The 18,934-nt window shown below is 36.7% G+C and overlaps 1 protein-coding gene across 1 annotated transcript in view; it reads right to left on the minus strand.

Moving 5' to 3' along the window:
- Positions 1 to 17,659, minus strand: part of Iqcm (IQ motif containing M) — a 301,176-nt gene extending 283,517 nt beyond the window's left edge. Inside the window, exons 1-3 of the mRNA XM_028788592.1 lie at positions 17,583 to 17,659; positions 12,408 to 12,490; positions 10,441 to 10,705 (exon numbers count right to left, since the gene is read on the minus strand). Coding sequence (XP_028644425.1) covers positions 10,441 to 10,705; positions 12,408 to 12,490; positions 17,583 to 17,616 — 382 coding nt within the window. The 5' untranslated portion in view covers positions 17,617 to 17,659. The remainder of the gene's footprint in view (positions 1 to 10,440; positions 10,706 to 12,407; positions 12,491 to 17,582) is intronic.
- Positions 17,660 to 18,934: the final 1,275 nt, after the last annotated feature.

An 18,934-nucleotide genomic window follows, 5' to 3' on the forward strand; every position in this document is an offset into this window, starting at 1 on the left:
AGATTTGTGTATGAAAGAATAAGGAAACATAAATGTTAATGGGTGTGGCCAAGAAAATTCTACACAGTAGTATAGGATGAGTATGGGTTTCTTAGCTATATATAAATCACTGAGAGAAGTGTTCTATGTCGTACATTTTTTCAATGTCCCAAAGTACCCAGCATTTCCTCCTAGAGGAAATGTATCTGTCAATTAGAAAAAAAAAAAAACAAACCGTAAAATAATATCTAAAAAAATAATTACCTTAACAACCAGTTTATTGACAATCCTTTGTCAAACTCCCCAAAAGATACATAAGCTGCTACAATACACAAATCTCCAGCGCCTACAAGTAGCTAGCTCTAGCATGATGGCCTTTAAGTAGGAATTTATATAAACAGGAGTCAAATACATGTTTATATACCCTCTCTTTCAACAAAGAAAAGGTGATAAAGGTGAGTGATCCAACAGACCTATACATGGACTGGTCATTGATACTACAAGCCCAATTTCCCTAAAGCTAGAAGGCAATGGACAGGACATAATATCATTTGTCTAAGCCACAAATTTCCTGGCCTTTTCTATAAGAAAGCAAATATATTGAGCCCTTTATGCTCCCAGTTCAGTTGGTTCCAAATTAAGAAGAAAAAATGTGGTATTACTTATGATAATCTTGATAACTACCCCCTTCCAAATCTACCTCTACTGTCTACACTTTTAAGGAAAAGAAAAGGCAGTTTCTCCTCACCTAAAAGTCTATGGCACTCATAATCTTGTTAGCAAGAGCTCAGTACAGCTATGAGACAAAGCATGATTAAGGAAGTAAAAGTTCAAACCGTTGGCCTATACATCATAGTCCTACAACCATCCTGACAAGGAAAATATTTTAGAAAAGTCATATCTAGAATTAAAGTTTACTTTAAAAAATTTACTAGTATTATATGCCTACTATAGTAAATTTTCCAGTAACTCGGTAACATAAAAGGTAGAACCATTGTCTCCCACCCTACAGAAGCAGGCTATCATGCCAAAACCAAGAAGCAGCCGAGGCTGCTATTGTTCAAAGCTATTAAAAAAAAAAATGATCTCTCTTCCAACTTCCAAGAGCTGCCAGCACCCTTCTGCACACAGCCACCAGGACCTAACAGCTCCTCTGCAAATCTGCAATCTCCTACTATCTTTGTGACAAAGTTTCTAGCTCAGCTTTACCCGCAGTTCCCAACCCTTGGTTCTCAAGTTAACTATAACTAGAAAGATTCTCCTTTATTGTTGTTGTTGTTGTTCCTTTTGTTTTTCTTTTTCTTTTTTTTATGTCTCTTGAGTATTTAATCCCCTAGGTATATGAACTGATTTTCATGCATTATATTATTTAATCCTTACCACCTGTGAGGCAAGTTACTACTGACTTTAAAAATGAAAGCAGGAACGGTACTATCACAAAGGCAGTGACAAAAGAGCTGCTGTTGGACTGTTGGCTTCTCATAACAGGAGGATCTAAACTGGGGGGAAAGGGAGATAAAGAAAATGTCACTGATATCCACGAAAGGAGCAAGTAATGCATTTCTTGGTATGGAATAGGTTATCACTAGTACCTAATTAAGAACCAGCAAATCATCTTGTTGGCTTGGAGATTTCAACCTAGCTTCCTGTGACTTTTTATCTAATCAAGCAAAATTTTAAATGTAGGTATGGAAACCCCAAGGTATATATTTTGAAAAAGTTTATCTCCATCTGTGACCCTATACTTACCCACACTATTTTATTTTTTTACATATTAAAAAGTTTTTTTTTTAAATCAAATAGTAATTTTTACTTATTCACACAGGGGTTATGAACACAAAAAGGCAGGACGTGGGAAGGGGATGACACTGGGGCATGGGTGTTCAGGGGAGTACAGATATCTTTCAGAACAGGGTATCGGCTGGGTGAAGGTTCAGGGGACAAGTCACTATGACTCTGCCTATGATTCACTTGTCCTTATCTAAGTTGGTATTATCTGCCAAGGCTACCTATTTACAAGGTCTATGACTACTCATGCTGGTAAATTTCCACAAAAGCTGCCTGTTTACAATAGCTTATAGCCATCTGTTTCAATGTTTTTCCACAGAGACCCAAGACTTGGTGTTAGTATACATGTATGACAGGCTTATTGCTGATTTTAGGCCTATGGCTGATTTTAGGCTTCAGTGTATAAGCAGGGCTGTCCCTGACATCTCCTCCCTTCTCTAAGTATAGAAAGGCTATGGCGATTCTAATCTTTCAAAGGCGGGGATAGAGGCCTGACCTCCAGTAATTGAAGGGGACTTTGTAATGGCTCTGGTCCCCCTGTCGTTGTTCAGTGAGGCATGAGGGCCATACTCATCCCGATGTCTTTTTCCTGGAGAGGGGATATTTTTGACATCAATCCCTATTCAGTCAGGCTTGTCCCTCAGGGAACCCAGAGAGATTTTTTTAACTTTTATTTATATTCCCTTGCAGTGCTTAGCCTCACAGCCTAAGCAAGAATTCAGATCGCCAGTCAGAGGGGCTTCTGGGTGGCCCCTCTCTGCTAGGTCTAGGGGTGGAAGTCCCCTCTTTTAGGTTGGGTTTGAGATGGGTTTTGGGAACACCCTGGATAGAGTTACAACCTCATCTTGAGTCTTGTGGTCCTCCATAGCTAACTTACGATAATGTATCTGAATAGGTTTTGCTACCAAATTATTTATCTGATGCTTCACAAAGTTAGTCAGCCTATTTAAGACACAGGGACCAAAAGAAGTAAGCAAAAATAACCCAATTAATGGTCCCAAGATGGGAGGAAGTAGGAGTGACAACCATGGAGAGGTTGAAAACCAATTCTTGTACCAGCACTCATCTTTTTCTTTTTTTCTTTTTCTTTCTTTCTCAGGGCCTTCTCTGATCTTTTTCATGCTCTCTTTAACCATCACTGTCTTGTCTATCTAAAGGCAACGTTCTTCTTTAAGGGTTGTACACAGTCAAGAGCTGTACACAGTCTTTTCTGTTGTAAAAGAGTAAAGCAAGTCCAATAAAGTCCTTTGCAATTTTTGGAGGTCTTTTCAGACAGCAAAACGAGGGATTTCTTCAGATTAGTGATGTCAATCTCTAGCTGTTTGATGTTCTTGTCAATGGCCAGTCGAAGGTTTGAGTAGTATAAGTTCGGAGACCAGCATCTGGATTAGAACTTCTAACAGCAGACATCATGGGTGATTCATTTTTACCTAAGATACTGCCTGGGTTAGAGCTCCTGGTAGGCTCTCTTCCTCTGGGTTTTGTGGGGTTGGGTACAGAGCTGCTGCCTGGTATCTGCTCTGTGCTCAGGCCCATACCAGAAGTCCCTGCTTTTGTTTTTTTTTAATAAAATAACTTTACAAGTACTAGTTTGTATCTTTCAGTTACCATTATTTAGCGTACTGAAGACAACTTAGGGAATTTTTTTTCCTATGATGACTGGATGAAAATCTGTTTCCATCAGAATTATAGTGACAACCAAGACAAAACTAAATTAGTGTAAGCACAAAGAAAATGCTTCTAAGTTGTAGGTGGAATATGGGCATAGAGAACTAAAACCCCTACACTGTGAACATGTTTACTACTTTGTCAAACAGTCACTGGTGTACATAAGCTATAGAGTCCAGGTAAGATTTATTTGCAACTATACTAGGTCCAGAGGCCTAAACAATACTGTTAGGACTTAGCTTTTCTCCATTACTCTGTGTTGACTCTAAAATTCAGGTCATGTTCTCTGCTACCTCCAGGCTCATTTTCTCCTTGCCTGTTGGTGCTTGATCATCTAATCCAGCATTCTGGCCACAGAATAGGGAAATTTAGGCATACCTAAATTTCATATGTGCATCTCATGTGCATGGATGCAAAGTGGAGGCATGTTTACTATGATGTCAACAAAACTAAAAGATCCTTGTAAATCCAAAGCAATAAATATGTTCACTAAATATGTTCACTAAATAAAGTCACTACAAATAAGAAACTATATCTAAGAAGCTATGATTTTACTTCCTCAGAAAAGCTGGTATAAATTACTCATGTATGAAATGTGGGATGTGACCTCAACACTATGTAAAACACTTGACATGCTATTAATTCCTCCCCACATGTGAAAAACATGAAGCAAGAGTAATTAGACAACTAGAAAGTCACTCTGTTCTGGGATTTTCTAGGTTAGTAATATCAGAATTACAAGAAGAAAGATGGCTTAAAAAATCTTTTTGATTATTTCTAAATTTATATGATAATGTTCATGTTTAAGATCTTATAACTAAATCAAAAGTTTTTCACATGAGAACCCCTATTACAGGAGAAGCAGTGAACCTCCTATTTATTCAGAGTATGCACCCCACCTCCATTGGTTCAAAGATACAGTGTGAAAGGAGGAAAAACACAGATACGCAGGCCGATGACCCAGACATGTATCAGGGAGGTCTGTGATCTCGTCTTCTCAGTAACACAAAGCAAGCAGGGAAAGTAAGTTCTATAACAGAAGTCAGAAGAAACAACAAACCAAACTGAGAAGAAAAACCAGAGACACAGTTCTCTGTGTGATCATCTCCTGATGGTAGCCCTTGTTCACCTCTTCATTAGAAAGTCAGCCACTGTGCACAAAGAAATAGCTTAAAATCGAAAGCCTCAAAGATCAAGTTACTTCATGATACTAAAATCAATATATTTTTCCACTTCATTGAAACATTTTTTAAAATATATTTTAGTTTCTTCTTTTCTTATAAATTGTCAAGGATTCCAGAGTTAAATTCTTCCAAATAATTTTGTAGAAATAAGTTTTAAAAGGCAGCTTTAACACATTTGCTACCATTGCATGTGTTCTAAAAGTCATTAAAATATAGACTAGAATATTTTATAAACATCATTGATCAAAACACTGTTTGATAAGTTGCAACTGTGGCCAAAGAAGTAAGCACAAAACAGACATTTTTCCTTAGAGATTTCTCTATTGCTTTATACATATGCAGCACTTAATTAGGAAATCATTATCAAAGTGCATATGCCTTCCTTTTATATGTAAAGGAAATGATTCTTGATGTTGGTAACCAAAGAAGCATAGGTGCTCACACATCTCTACACATTTACAACTATTCACACATACACACCTCAAAAACAAATTCTCTCTTCTTCCCCCACCTCTCTCTCCCTCCCTCCCTCCCTCTCTCTCTCCCTCCCTCTCTCTCTCCCTCCCTCCCTCTCTCCCTCCCTCCCTCTCTCCCTCCCTCCCTCTCTCTCTTCCTCCCTCTCTCTCTTCCTCCCTCCCTCTCTCTTTCCCTCCCTCTCTCTCTCCCTCCCTCTCTCTCTCTGTCTCTCTCTCCCTCCCTCCCTCTCTCTCTCTCTGTCTCTCTCCCTCCTCTCTCTCTCTCTCTGTCTCTCTCTCTGTCTCTCTCTCTCTCTGTGTCTCTCTCTGTCTCTCTCTCTCTCTCCCTCTCTCTCCACACACACACACACACACATGCACATACACACACATACACACACACTTCCTTTCAGACTAATTAAAAACCTAGTATCAATCCTAAATATATTTGTCATATGTGAATATTAAATCTCACAAAGTTCAATTGAAAATTGTAACTAATCCAAAAGTAAAGCTATATGTCGTTATTCCCAAAGAAGGGCATAAAGACATTTACATTATATGCTTTATGATAACTATAGAGTGGCATTTAATATGTACTACAAAAACTAACTTCAAGTGATTCTTCATGATCTCTAATTTCTGAAACTCATTAAATTTGATAATATATCATTCAAAATTCTAATTTATAATAATCCAGAGTCATAAGTTGTTGGAAGAATGACAATTGGAATTGGTTAATCAGTACTGTACAATCTATAAACTTGGAGAGAAATTGAGTTCATGTGTTTCCTTATTTTACTCTATTAAGAAAAACGTTGAGCATAAAGAACATATTTGCTAAAGCTATTTTATATGATAATTGTCACAGTATTTTTAAAAGTTTATATCTTTGGATCAAATTCAAGGAAATGTTTAGCATGTTCTCAGATAGATAGATAGATAGATAGATAGATAGATAGATAGATAGATAGACCATTTTCAGGAGAAAATGCAACCAAATTTGTCAGCCTGAGTAGAGTACAAGTACTATAAGATTTTCTCTTTCTAAATCTCACAAGCTCTAATCAAATTCTGAAATTAACGCCACTGATACCTTTGATCACACTTCCAGTCACCCTAAAGTGGATACCAGAAATATGTTCAAGAAATGAAATGGATCCAAGGTACAACCTAATGTATGATTTTTGAGATAAGAACTTTGACAAATGAATCTCAATTTTAATTCACATATCAGTTCTCCAATCAGTGCTACCTGCCAGGGCACATAAAAAGGCTACTAGTCAAAGGACTCTGACTTCCAGAATATACAGAAAGGTTTCCCTGGAAGATCACTGTAACTGGACTCTCCCAGATTCTTCACTCCCTCATCATGTGCCATACTCCTAACCTCATGTGTACAAATTAGCTGCCAAAGTGAAATACATCCCCAAAGAGACTATGGCTGTAATGAGCTACTCATCTTCACTACCAGACCCTCACAACTAATTTCCTCACTCTTAATATTTTATCCCAATATTCACAGATCTATTATCTTTCCTCAAACCAGGTCATAAACTATTATATACCAAATATCTCAAGACTTTCCCTCAGATAAGTTGTTATTTCACAATATTCTCCAATGGGTCCTTTGCCTTCCTTGCTAACGTCTCATCTTAAGGACACGTCTTTCCAGAAGCTCTTATTTATTCTTTTCATCCACACCTCATCAAGGAAACTTCTCTTTACAACAAAAGGAGGCCATTACAGAAAACCACAACTACTAAAAATGTGAGTTACAGAGCCTAGTCTCAACTTATCTGCTAAACAATGACCCTACCTAATGTTTTGTGATCATTGTAGAAGAAGGGACATAAAGATTGTAAAAGCCAGAGGACTGGAAAATTTGCTGTGAGGCTGTGATTCCATGTAATGTCAGAAGCTACACCTATAAAGTCTTACCAACATGACTGCTTGACCATGAAGGACGACACCAGTAAACATGCTAACATGGAAGGAAGAAAGCTCATGAAGTCTTAACCCTAGACAAAGAACTACAGGCAACCAAGGGATGCTGAGAGTGGCAGAAATATTCTTCCCCAGGAAAGATCACAGCAATTGGCTATGCATTATCAAATAGTCAGCCCTGAAAATATACATACAAGCAACATTACACAGACCAAGCAGTATTTATGTATTTTGCAATACTCATAGACACTGATATGGACATGTACACATGTGCATCTGTGAGTGCATACACACACACACACACACACACACACACACACACATACACTTAAACAACAATTTCAAAAGGGGGTCATGAATTTGAAAAATAATAAGGAAGGATTTTCATGGGAGGTCTGGGAGTGAGGAAAGGGAAGAAAAATGTAATTTTATTTAAAATTCAATTCATTTAAAGTTCAATGTTCATCAATATCTAGTGTCATCTCTAAGAACCCCTAATCCTCAGATTACACTTGAACACTCCATGATCGTTTTCATGTTACATAGCATCAGGTACACATAACTAGACAGAATGTTACTTCTTTCTTGTATTAGCAAATAGCAATCTTTCAAAATTTACCAAACACTTTAAAATTCCTGAGAATACATCCCTGACTGCCAAATCTGATGTGATATTTTCCTATTAATTTCAAAGTAGCAAACTAGCTTCTATTTAAAGTAACATCCATACAATATTCTTATGTTTTATAGTCCCAACTTCAGTGAAGGACATACAAATTACGTATGTCACATATGAACTTCTATATCTGAACTAGTGTAGCTTTTTCTCCTTATACCTTACATGATAAATGAGTGTTTTTGGGCAAAGACATGAATCCCACAATTTTAGTACATTAATGACCTACACAGAGAGAGATTTTTATATTCAGTCTTCAGCTGCTGCTCTCTTAAGTACCAGATCTTCTTTCCCAACTTCCTAACAGCTATCTCAATATGAATGCCTACTTAACAAATCTAAAAATGTAATATTTTTAGCTTCCTCTATTTCTTTACCCATCTGCCTGATATCTCAATTTCCCATGATATGGTTTGAATGTTTGTGTCTCTGCAAAATTTACATTGGAATCTGTAGCCTAATGGGATATTATCAAGGTATGGGGCTTTTGAGGAGTGATGAAGTCATAAAGGTTTCATCCTCTACCATATGATAAAATAGCTTTAATTCTCTCCAGATCACAATGCAACATACAGGTTACATGTATGTATGAGATATATATTACAACAGAAATAGACTACAGAATACTCTGAATTTTTTCTAAACTGAATGATATCTGATCAGTTTTCTAGTTTGCAAACCTTAACATCGTCGTGTCTCCATGTTACCCTGTTAATTATTTAAAGACTATTCATATTTTTAAAGAAACAATAGCTTCAGGGTCATTGGCAGGCACAGCATGTGATAAAGGACTTGAGGAGTAGTAGTGGTTTCAATGGAAGTGATGGCCCACCTAGGCTCATATAGTTTGGTTTCCAGTTGGTGGATCTGTTTGGGAAGGATTAGGTGTGGCCTTGGTGGAATAGGCATGTCACTGGGAATGGGCTTTGAGATTTCAAAATCTCAGCACCATTTCTAATGCTGCTTTCTCTGTCTTGCTTATGATTATAGCTCAGGCTTTAAGCTCTCAGCTATTGCTCCAGTGAAATACATTTCTGCCTGCTGCCATGCCCCCCAATATGATAGTCATGGACTCAAAGCTTCTGGAACCATATGCCCCAAGTTAAACTTGCCTTGGTTACAGAGCTTTGCCACAGCAGTTGAAAAGTAACTAAGAAAGGGGTATTAATTGGTCAGCTGAATTGAGAATAAAATAATCAATTACTGCAGTGCTTTTTCTGAAATTTTAATATATTTAACGATCAATGAGTATCCAAGAAGGGAGTATAAACAGAGTTTGTTTGGGGTTTTCTTGTTGTTGTTCATGGCGATTTGAAAGAAAATGGCTCCCATAGGCACACAAAAAGTGACACTTTTAGGAGGTGTGGCTCTGTTTGAGGAGGTGTAGCTTTGTTTGAGGAGGTGTGGCTATTTTGGAGGAGGTTTGTCAGTAAGGTATGAGCTTTGGGGTTTCAGAAGCTTAATCCAGGTGTTTCTACTGTCTGTGGATCCAAATGTAAAACTCACAGCTACCTCTCAACCACCATGTCTGCCTGCATGCCACCATGCTTCCTACCATGATGATAATAGACTAAACTATGAAACTATAAGCCAGTCCCAATTAAATGTTTTTCTTTAAAAGAGTTATAGTCATGGTGTCTCTTCTCAGCAATACAACACTGACTAAGACATTGTTGTTATTTGATTTTCTCTGTTCTTATCTGCTAAAAACATAGAATCAAACCCTAGGCTGCTTCAGTGCCTCAAAAGTCCAGCCCTATCTCTCCTCCCAGTTTTGTTTTCTTATAGATATTATCATCTTTCACCCTTTTGAGGATTGAGACATTTTTCTTACATTTTTTTTCATTGAATACTAGTTCAATGTGGCTTCTCTCTGCTCCTAACTCTAAAGAAATGTCTTAAAATCCTATTTCTAGTGATATCTTTGCTGATAAATCTTCATTCTGGTCTTTAGTATGTTAGTAATTAGTGTTCACATGTACTTTTCTTTTACTTCTAGTTCAGCAATTGTCATGCAGCGGGATAAGAAATTACTCTATTTATACCTAACATTGATCTATGGATCTTTTTAAACTTTTGTTTCCCCAGTTCTAAACAGTGTCTGACACAGAAAGAACAATCTTTGCTGAAAGAAAGAACTATAAACAGATGAATGACTTATGGAATATTTTAGAAATACCTAAGCCTTTGACTACTCTAATATCTACAAATGTGTTATGAGGTCCTTTGTTTAAGCTGTTACTACAAATCAAACAGTATCAACTTTGCTTAAATGGAACTGAGGCTTCCCCCTTCTACACTTCTAATAAAGAATGTGTTTTTACTAATGTTTGCCCTGTAGAAATCTCTACAGCCTGGGACTTCTGTTTAGGGAGCTGGAGAAACATCCTTAAAAAGAGGTTGCCTGCCCTATCTGTCCCCATCAATAGAACTTAAGCTTAAGTAATAGAACTTACATAAGTAAATGAATATTCTCACATAATCTGTACTAGAAAACAATGCCGCTGATGGAAAATACATGAGTCAGTTCTGGTTCCTAGGTTCCCCTTCTCTGCTAGGATTCTCTTGTTAGAGTTGCTAGAGGACCAAATGTTGGAAGCTCCAGGAACCATCCTCCTCAGCCTTCACCGCTAAAACAAAGTTCTAGGTGCCATTTGAACCAGACATTTCATTTCAGGTGCTCAAAAAGCAAATTGTTCTATGTGCTGCTTTCCCAATTTTCTTGCTTCCATTCAAAACTTACCTTTTTTAAAAAGATCTACAGGGTGGTACTTCTCTTTTATATTCGAAACATGCGGCTCCTTGAAGGAAATCTCCTGTGAGGCCTCAATTAAAGTTGTGCATTTGGAAGTGTCCCTGGGATAGCTAATGCTTCTCAATACCAACCGATGTTCTTGAACTACATTAAGGATTTCACTTTTCTTAACCTCAAAAGGTATGAATTTGCCAGTTTTTGGTTTTTGGTGTTTATTTTTAAAGACATCTATAGACGTTCCTTGAGCCTTATTCTATAAATAAAAAAAATTAAAATTTTAATATTCATTTTTTAATATAACTACATAGTCAAATTTATAAACTTTATCATGATAAAATCATTTCATAGCTGACTGCATTTTCAAAAGTGTCTCACTAAAAAGATAGTTACCGTAATATGCATGATGGTTATCAATTAAGCCCACACTCTAAAGCTGTTCCCAAGCATGAATGTTACAAACCACTTCAAAAAAAATGAATTGTCCAATAGTAGCTTCTGTCTCAAATGAGATATTTTTAAATATAGGCACACAAACTACCATCCCCCAAAACTTACATGCAGACAGAATTATTCAGACTAAACATTTAGGAATTTAGGAATATATATGAATGTGTGAGTGCGCGCGCGCGTGTGTGCGTGTGCGTGTGTGTGTGTGTGTGTGTGTGTGTGTGTGTGTATTTAGTTTTTAAAAAGAATGCATGAATTTGAGGGATAGTGGGGAGGGTAATATGGAAGGATTTCAAGGGATGAAAGAAAAGGGAAGGGAGAAATTAATTATAATTAAATTATAATCTCAAGAAATATAGTCTCAGAGTCTATTTTTACATAATTTTTAAGTTTAATCATTTTAACCACCTCTAAAAACTCTTAATTGCCTATAAAATTTCCAAATCTTTTTCTACTAAACTGGAAATCACTCAGTATATATGGATGTTTGCTGTCATGAAAGTCACATTGATAACAGGATATAATTTTTCATATGTTTTAATCACATGTTTCTTAATTTTGAGCAACATATTCAGTGGAAGACTAACATAGCTCCAAGTCTCTAAAGTGCAGTTGTTCATATAATATCTGTCCTACAGATGGACAGAGCTGGTTACAAAGAGCCAAGTTGTTGTCACTTCAAACTGATGACAACTCAAGATGTCATTAAGCTTTTGGTGGTATTATCTTTACCACTTATCACAATGGCTGCCCAGTCTTCAGATGTCCTGCCTTCTCTGCAAAACCTTTTCCCTTAACTGGGACCCTCCCACCCTTCCTAAGACTGTACAACTGCTTGACATCCAGCAAATTTTTGTCAAGCAGGCACAATGCCTGTTGTTGGATATGCAGCATTCAGAGAAGACAGCCTTCACTCCAGGGACTACAGACTGCAACAGAGAGTTTTAATGCAAAGTGACGTGAGAAAAGACACAGGTACACAGGTAAGGCTGAGGTAACAGGAGAGGTGCGTCTTGTGGTGAAGTTTCCATTTTAGTTTTGTCTAAACAGAGTTAAGGGGATACTTTCTTAAAATGATAAATCCAAGTAAGTGTTAACACATTTAAATATATTAAATATGCAATAAATATATAAATATATTTATATATTATAAATATATAGATATAAATACATATTTATATCTATATATTTATAAATATAAATTATATTTATATATTTATATATACAACAAATATAAATATAATAACTATATATTTATATATTTATTGCATATTTAATATATTTAAAGGTGTTAATACTATATATATATAGTATATATTTATAGATAGATATAGATATATTCAAAGCATTTGAACAATGATTTGTGTGTCATCTGAATCAATTTCTATAAAAGTCACCAAAGGTGTCATTAGTGTCCATGAAAGCCTTTGTGATTATCAGTCCTGTATTCAAAAGCCCTTATTCAGTTTTTTCTAAATTAAATACATTAAAAAAATGCAAAGCACTACCTCATTTAATCTCTTGTAATGTTGAGCAATAAGAGATTTTGCTTCTTGCAAAAAATCTTGCTGGGTGGTTTCTAATACAGGACCTAGAATAGAAACAAAAACACTGTTTTAAATAGAAGTATTTGTTTTATTGATGAGACAAGGTCTCAAGCTGGCTTGGAATTTGCAATCCTCCTGCCTCATCCTCCCAGGCACTGCTTAAAATAATTACTTATACTTCCATAAATCAAGGTGGTGAAGTTAGAAAATTAAATTTTGAGGACAGTTGTGAATTTTGTGGGGCTCTATACAAGGGCGTTCTAAGTAATCTTTACAATTAGATTCAAAAGAATGAATATAACATCTTTTATTTAATAACTACTATTTGTAAAGAAAACCCAACTTACAATGGTCAGGATAATGAGCTAAATGTAAATATTAAACTCCTGAAAAACTAAAGAAAAAAACAAACTTGAAATATCCATCAGCTTTGAAAATGCTTTGAATATCATCTTATAAAAACATTAAAGCATATGTTGGGCATAAAAATATTAACTCCTACCCTTGTTTACTAATGCATGTGAGTATATATTTTTGAGTGCATTTAACTTATAACTTGTTGATAAAGTAACAATTATAGAATACAATTCCTTGGTAAATCAGTAGGACTAACCTGGAAATGAGAAATATTCCTGCCTAATGCTCTGAAGTATTATATTAACAGTGCTTACTTCGTTTCTATTTTTCTTAATTTATTAATTTCTTCTAACCAAAGCTACATATGAAGTCTCTGGCATGTACACTGTATATCATCTGTAAATTTTAGTCAAAAAGTCGGTTTTCTTTTTAAATTTATTTTCTGAATGTGAATACACTATAGCTTTCTTCATGAACACCAGAAGAGGGCATCAGATGATTGTGAGCCACCATGTGGTTGCTGGGAATTGAACTCAGGACCTCTGGAGAAGCAGCCACCACTCGTAACTGCTGAGCCATCTCTCCAGCCCCAAGAATCAGTTCTTAAAGATGACCATTAGAATTAGTTGCTCCGGCTATTAATAAATATTTCCCAACTTCTTCCTCTTTACCTGGACTCAATAAAATTTAAAAGTAGTACCTATTCAAATTAGCTTTCCAACTGTCCAGAGGAATCCTGTAAAACACTATGTTCTTTATAAGTCTTAAAAATCAAGGTTTCCTCTCTCTTTTTTTACATCCATTCAGAGTTTAAGCAATTTTAAAGAATTTGCTCTACTCAAAGTGAAAACATATGAGATACCTTCACACTGCCTGAATTAGTAAAACTAAAAAGACTGAGAAGGTAGAATGTTGATGCATTGGGAATACCGTGACTGTCCTGTTTGCTTTGAAAAATACAAATACAAAAGGGAATATGCAGCTTGGAAAAAGTATGGAGATATTTATAAAGCTGAAAATACATTTACTCTGACCCTTGCAATTTGACCTTCCAATATTTACTATAGAAAATGAAAACATGTTTGTAAGCGATTTGCATAAGATTTCTTAAAGCAACTTACTCATGGTTAAATTGGAAAAGGCTCAGGTACGTATCAATAAGAGAATTGAGAAACAAGCTGCCTTATACTTAGACAATGAAACTGTTAGCCATCAGAAAAAGAGCCAAACCATGAGTGTGTACAGCACAGTGGTAGGTCTCAGAGCAGAATCTCAAGTTAAAGTAGCCTACACAAATAGAGCATACTGCATGGCTCCCTGTAAATGAAGTTGTAGAACTGATAGTAACAATTTCTGGTTGAAACAAAGCAACAATGAATCTTCTGTTGAGTGAGAAGTACCTAAGAAGGGCATAAAGGAAACACCTGAGCTGATGGTTCTATTCCATTCCCTAATAGGAACTTGGGTTGAACAGGCATTTGTGGCAGTGTTAGAGCATGACTGTACCTAAGATTTCTGCATTTCATGGCATGTAAATTTTACATTAATAATAATGTGTTTTAGAGTTAGAGAAAAAATGCCCCTGCATGCCTGTCATTACTATCCACAGCCATGGACCACCAGGAGCTGTTATGATCAACTGCAAGAAAATGGAGCCCAGGGAGACCTTTGAAATGCAGAAAAGACACAAACAGACAGAAGTCTGCCTTCAAAGTCCTGGGTTAAGAAAGGGAGCAACTAAAGCTATTCTGTTGGGATAAACAGCACAGAAGTTGTTCCCAGCAATCTTTAAGTTCACCAGTTCCATCTTGCTCCTTCTCCCTCCCTTCTCCTTCCCTCCCTGTTATATATGGAAGTGCTGTTAGGTTGTGACCAGACTCAGATCCCAGTCCTCCTGTATCCAAGGGTGTCTGTGTATACCTAAAAGCCATCATTGGTGGCATTTTTCTCTTTTCAATAAAAAAGAAAATCTTTGTTGAGATTCATATACATGTTCTAGCAGAAACGTGTCTCTGGTGAAGACAGAGCACACGCCAGTATACCAGTCCTGAGCTCTTAGAAGGCAGTCCTCACAGAGACTTCAGAATGTAAAACTCTGTTTCATAAAATTGCAACTAGATAAAACTCTGCTTTGAGGGGGCCTATAGTTGAGCACTTTTTCCTGAAGAAATGGCACTGTGGGTGGGGTTTCCAGTGTGACTCCAAGGCTTTTTCTCTCTTTGTCATGAATCCTTTCCTGCTTCAGTTTTCTTCTTCTGGTTAGTTGAATTGCCAAAGTTTCCATAGCTAAGGATGAATGGGATAAACAACTAGCAAGAGGTATGGGAATCCTTATAAAATTAAAATACATTTATCCTGTGACCCGGTGATTTTACTTCCAGACATTTACAGAAAATGAAAACATATCCATAAGAGATTTGAATAAGAATGACCCTAGCAACTTACCCATAATTCATACCTTTTTTTTTTTTAATTTTTTTATTGGATGTTTTATTTACATTTCATATGTTGTCCCCTTACCCCATCCCCCACCCACCCAGGAACCCCCAATCCCCTCACACCTCCTCCTTCTTCTTTGTGGATGTAACCTCTATCTACCCCCCCACTCCCACCTCCCCACCCTCAAAACTCCCACCCCCTGGGGCGTCCAGCCCATAATTCATACCTTAAGAGTCCACATCTGTATCAGTAAGAGGATAAACTGACCCATGAGAAGTTGACTTAGATCCTTTCACAGATCATTTAGCTACAACACCTGATACATAAGTTTCCCTGTTGAACTATTAATATTGTATTGCTATCATTGTATGAAAATTTTTCCTAGCCATGTTTGCATAGTAATTTCATTAATCAATTCTTTTTAATAGGAAAACAACAACCTTCCAAATTAGTTTAAATTGGCTGCCTAATTATACATATTTCATCTAAAATTAATGAGTTAATATGTCCATGGACAAGAAAATATATTCTTTGAGATTCTCTGTGCTGCTAAAACAGAAAAATAAGTAAGAAATTGTTAAAAGCAATGGCAGTATTTTACAATAAAGTAAACTTTAGAGATTGAAACGGTCATAATAAACTGACCTGAAACATGAGTGCAAAGGATACTCCCAAAGGACAAAATGTATGCATGTGCCAAGGGACAGAATGTGTGTGCTCCAAAGGACAGAGTGTGTGCATGTGCCTCTGATTCGAAGAGTTGCAGCCATGGAAAATAATGTCATACATTAACCTTTTAAAACTCTCATTCCTCATACAGACTGTGCTGAATGCTAATAGTGTAATGTTTCTCTTACTCCATTTGTGGTTCTGCATAGTTACTTCAGGACGCCTCTGATCTGAGATACAAAAAGAAAATCTAATCATGGAAACTATGACAGGGAATGAGCCATCTCTCAATTATAATCTCTGAACAAGCCTTTTATGTACCCAGAAGTCCCATAGCCTTGAAAACCTGTATTTTCTAATGCAGAAAGTTTCACCCCTTTCCAGTTAGACTTCATTTCCCAGAAAGCCTTCACAAAAAATTATAAGAAGTTAATCAAAGATTTATGGTCATGTTGGGTGAGACCACCCTGCATGTACAGTCCAAGTGAATACCCTACTAGCTTGTGTGTGACTGACTTCACAAGGTTTGGAAAAGACACACTCAAGCTGAGCCTGTTGGCACATGCCTAGAATCCCAGCATTTGGGAAGCTGAGGCAAAAAGATTTTGAGGCCAGCCTGGGCTACATAGCAAGAGTCTGTCTCAAAATGTCAAAAATAAAACAGTATTAAACCCTTAGGCACAATGGGACTCAATTCTGCATATATTCATTATCTGCCTACTAAATGCTGTGCTGCTTTCACTGCTACAGGTGCTCACATGGGAGACTAATGGTGCCTGTTTTCTATATGCTATAGAGCTTGGGGTGGATTTTTCTATAAAGAATTTATAAACAAACTCCATGGCATTTAGTAGAAAGTATACCGTAATATAAAATAGCATAAACTACCCCTTACTGGCTCTCCAATGACTGAACTTAAAAGAGTTAAAGCTTTATATTACATTATGGGAGAAAAGATTGAAAACAGAAACATCTCCAGAGAAATAACAGTGAGACAAATTCTAACTCAAGCAGTAGCTTTAAATCTGCACTTCATTAATTTCTTGAGCCATGGAGCCCCTCCTTGTCTCAGTCAGAGCAGCTCAAACTCTGTTTTGTGTATTTAAGCTCTTACTAAGTGCTATTTTAAAGGAAATAATCTTTGGCTAAAATAATATATGTCTAACAGGTAAAAACCAAAATAATTAATAAAAGCTGCATGCACATAAAAGACACATTCACACATTCTTTTTTTTCTTTTTTTTTCTTTTTCTTTTCTTTTTTTTTTTTTGAGACAGGTTTTCTCTGTGTATCCCTGGCTCTCCTGTCCTGGATCTCACTCTATAAACCAGGCTGGCCTGAAATCTGCCTGCCTCTGCCTCCCAAGTGCTGGGATTAAAGGAGTGCACCACCAGTGCCCGGCTAAAAGATCACATTCTTAAAACATAAAAATGAACAGTTGTTAGTTACAGGCACTCTTGGCTATGCCAGCCATGTTTCAAGCAGTGGGTAGCCGCACATGACTAGTAAATAACGTGTGTCAGGCCTTGTCTGTTTGGAGAGTGACCACATTGCCAAAAGTCCTGCTTTACCCATGGTTTGTACTGCTAGTTATTAGATTAGAGGAAAAGACTCTTCAAAACAATTACAATGTCTTGAACTGCACATTGATTAGGTAACATGGGTACTCACCTACTCCTTCAGGTAGAGCTGCTGCAGTTGCCATGATGGGCAGGTGGGATTATCCTTTTTGAATGTTGAACACCACTGTTTATGAGTGATAAAGATGTGATGATCACTTATGTTATCTATTTCATTTATTCATACATAAATATAAAGAATAACACTTATATTACATACACCTGATCTAAAAATTTCTGGGGATAGATTATATATATAATATACATTATATATATTATATGTAGTATATATATTACATATACACATATATGTAACATAGATATACACAGATATGTGACATAGATATACATAGATATGTGACATGTGTGTGTGTGTTATTATCTTATGGTCATTAGTGTTTTGTCTGCATGTATGTATGCATGCATATGAGGTTATCAGAAGCCCTGAAACTGGAATTACAGATGAGTCTGAGCTGCCATGTGGAACTGAACCCAGTTCCTCTGGAAGAGCAGCCAGTGCTCTTAACCACTGAGCCATCTCTCCAGCCCCATGATCTAAAGCTTTCAACGTCTTTTCTTTGAGGGCTAGGAATCTAGTGTATGGAGTATTTGCATACATTCTACCTTATGGGTCCCAAACAGCTTTAAAAGGGTTTGGATGTCTTTAAATTTTTCCTAAAGGTTCCCATGTTGGAAGTATGGCCCTTAGTATGCCAATGATAGTGTCAAAGACTTAAGAACTAGTGCAAAGTCTTCAAGTCACCTGGAGAATGCAATCAGAATAGGTTGGGCTACCCTAGTTCCTCTGTCTTCCTGCTTCTGAGAAAACTGCTCACTTTCTTATGGGCTCCCACTATAAGGAATTAGGCCATGAGCTTCCCCGCTGAAGCTGGGACAAAGCAAGCACCATGCTCTTGCACCTCTAAAACTGAGTTAAATGAACCTCTTTATAAACTGAACTTGCTCAGACATGTCATTTATAGTACCAGAGCTGAGCAACCTGCTAGAGCTACTGCCTCACATTTGGTAGACCTGAAAATAAAAATATGGAGAAATTAAATCAATTGTCCATGTACAGCTATTTTGCAGCATAAAAGAACTCAAATTCAAATATTCTATCTTGAGACCCTATGAGAGAGAGCTCACTTAACTTTATTACTTTCTTATTAATATCCAACTCATACCTAGCACACGCCTTACACATCTCAGCTCTGAGCTTAGATTTGTGTTTATCTTCAACTTAAAAAATGCCTGGGGTTTTGTTCCCATCTGCTTCATGATCTGTCTAGTCTCAGTCACTAATCTCTGCTTTAAATATCATAGCTGTTGCTGTCTATTTTATCTGTGTAAGGAGCTAACAATAGGAGAAGTATGTCTGAAAGTCGAACAACCCTACACAGACTC

Source organism: Grammomys surdaster, unplaced genomic scaffold (assembly GCF_004785775.1).
Source record: "Grammomys surdaster isolate TR1022 unplaced genomic scaffold, NIH_TR_1.0 125752, whole genome shotgun sequence".
Taxonomy (NCBI): domain Eukaryota; kingdom Metazoa; phylum Chordata; class Mammalia; order Rodentia; family Muridae; genus Grammomys; species Grammomys surdaster.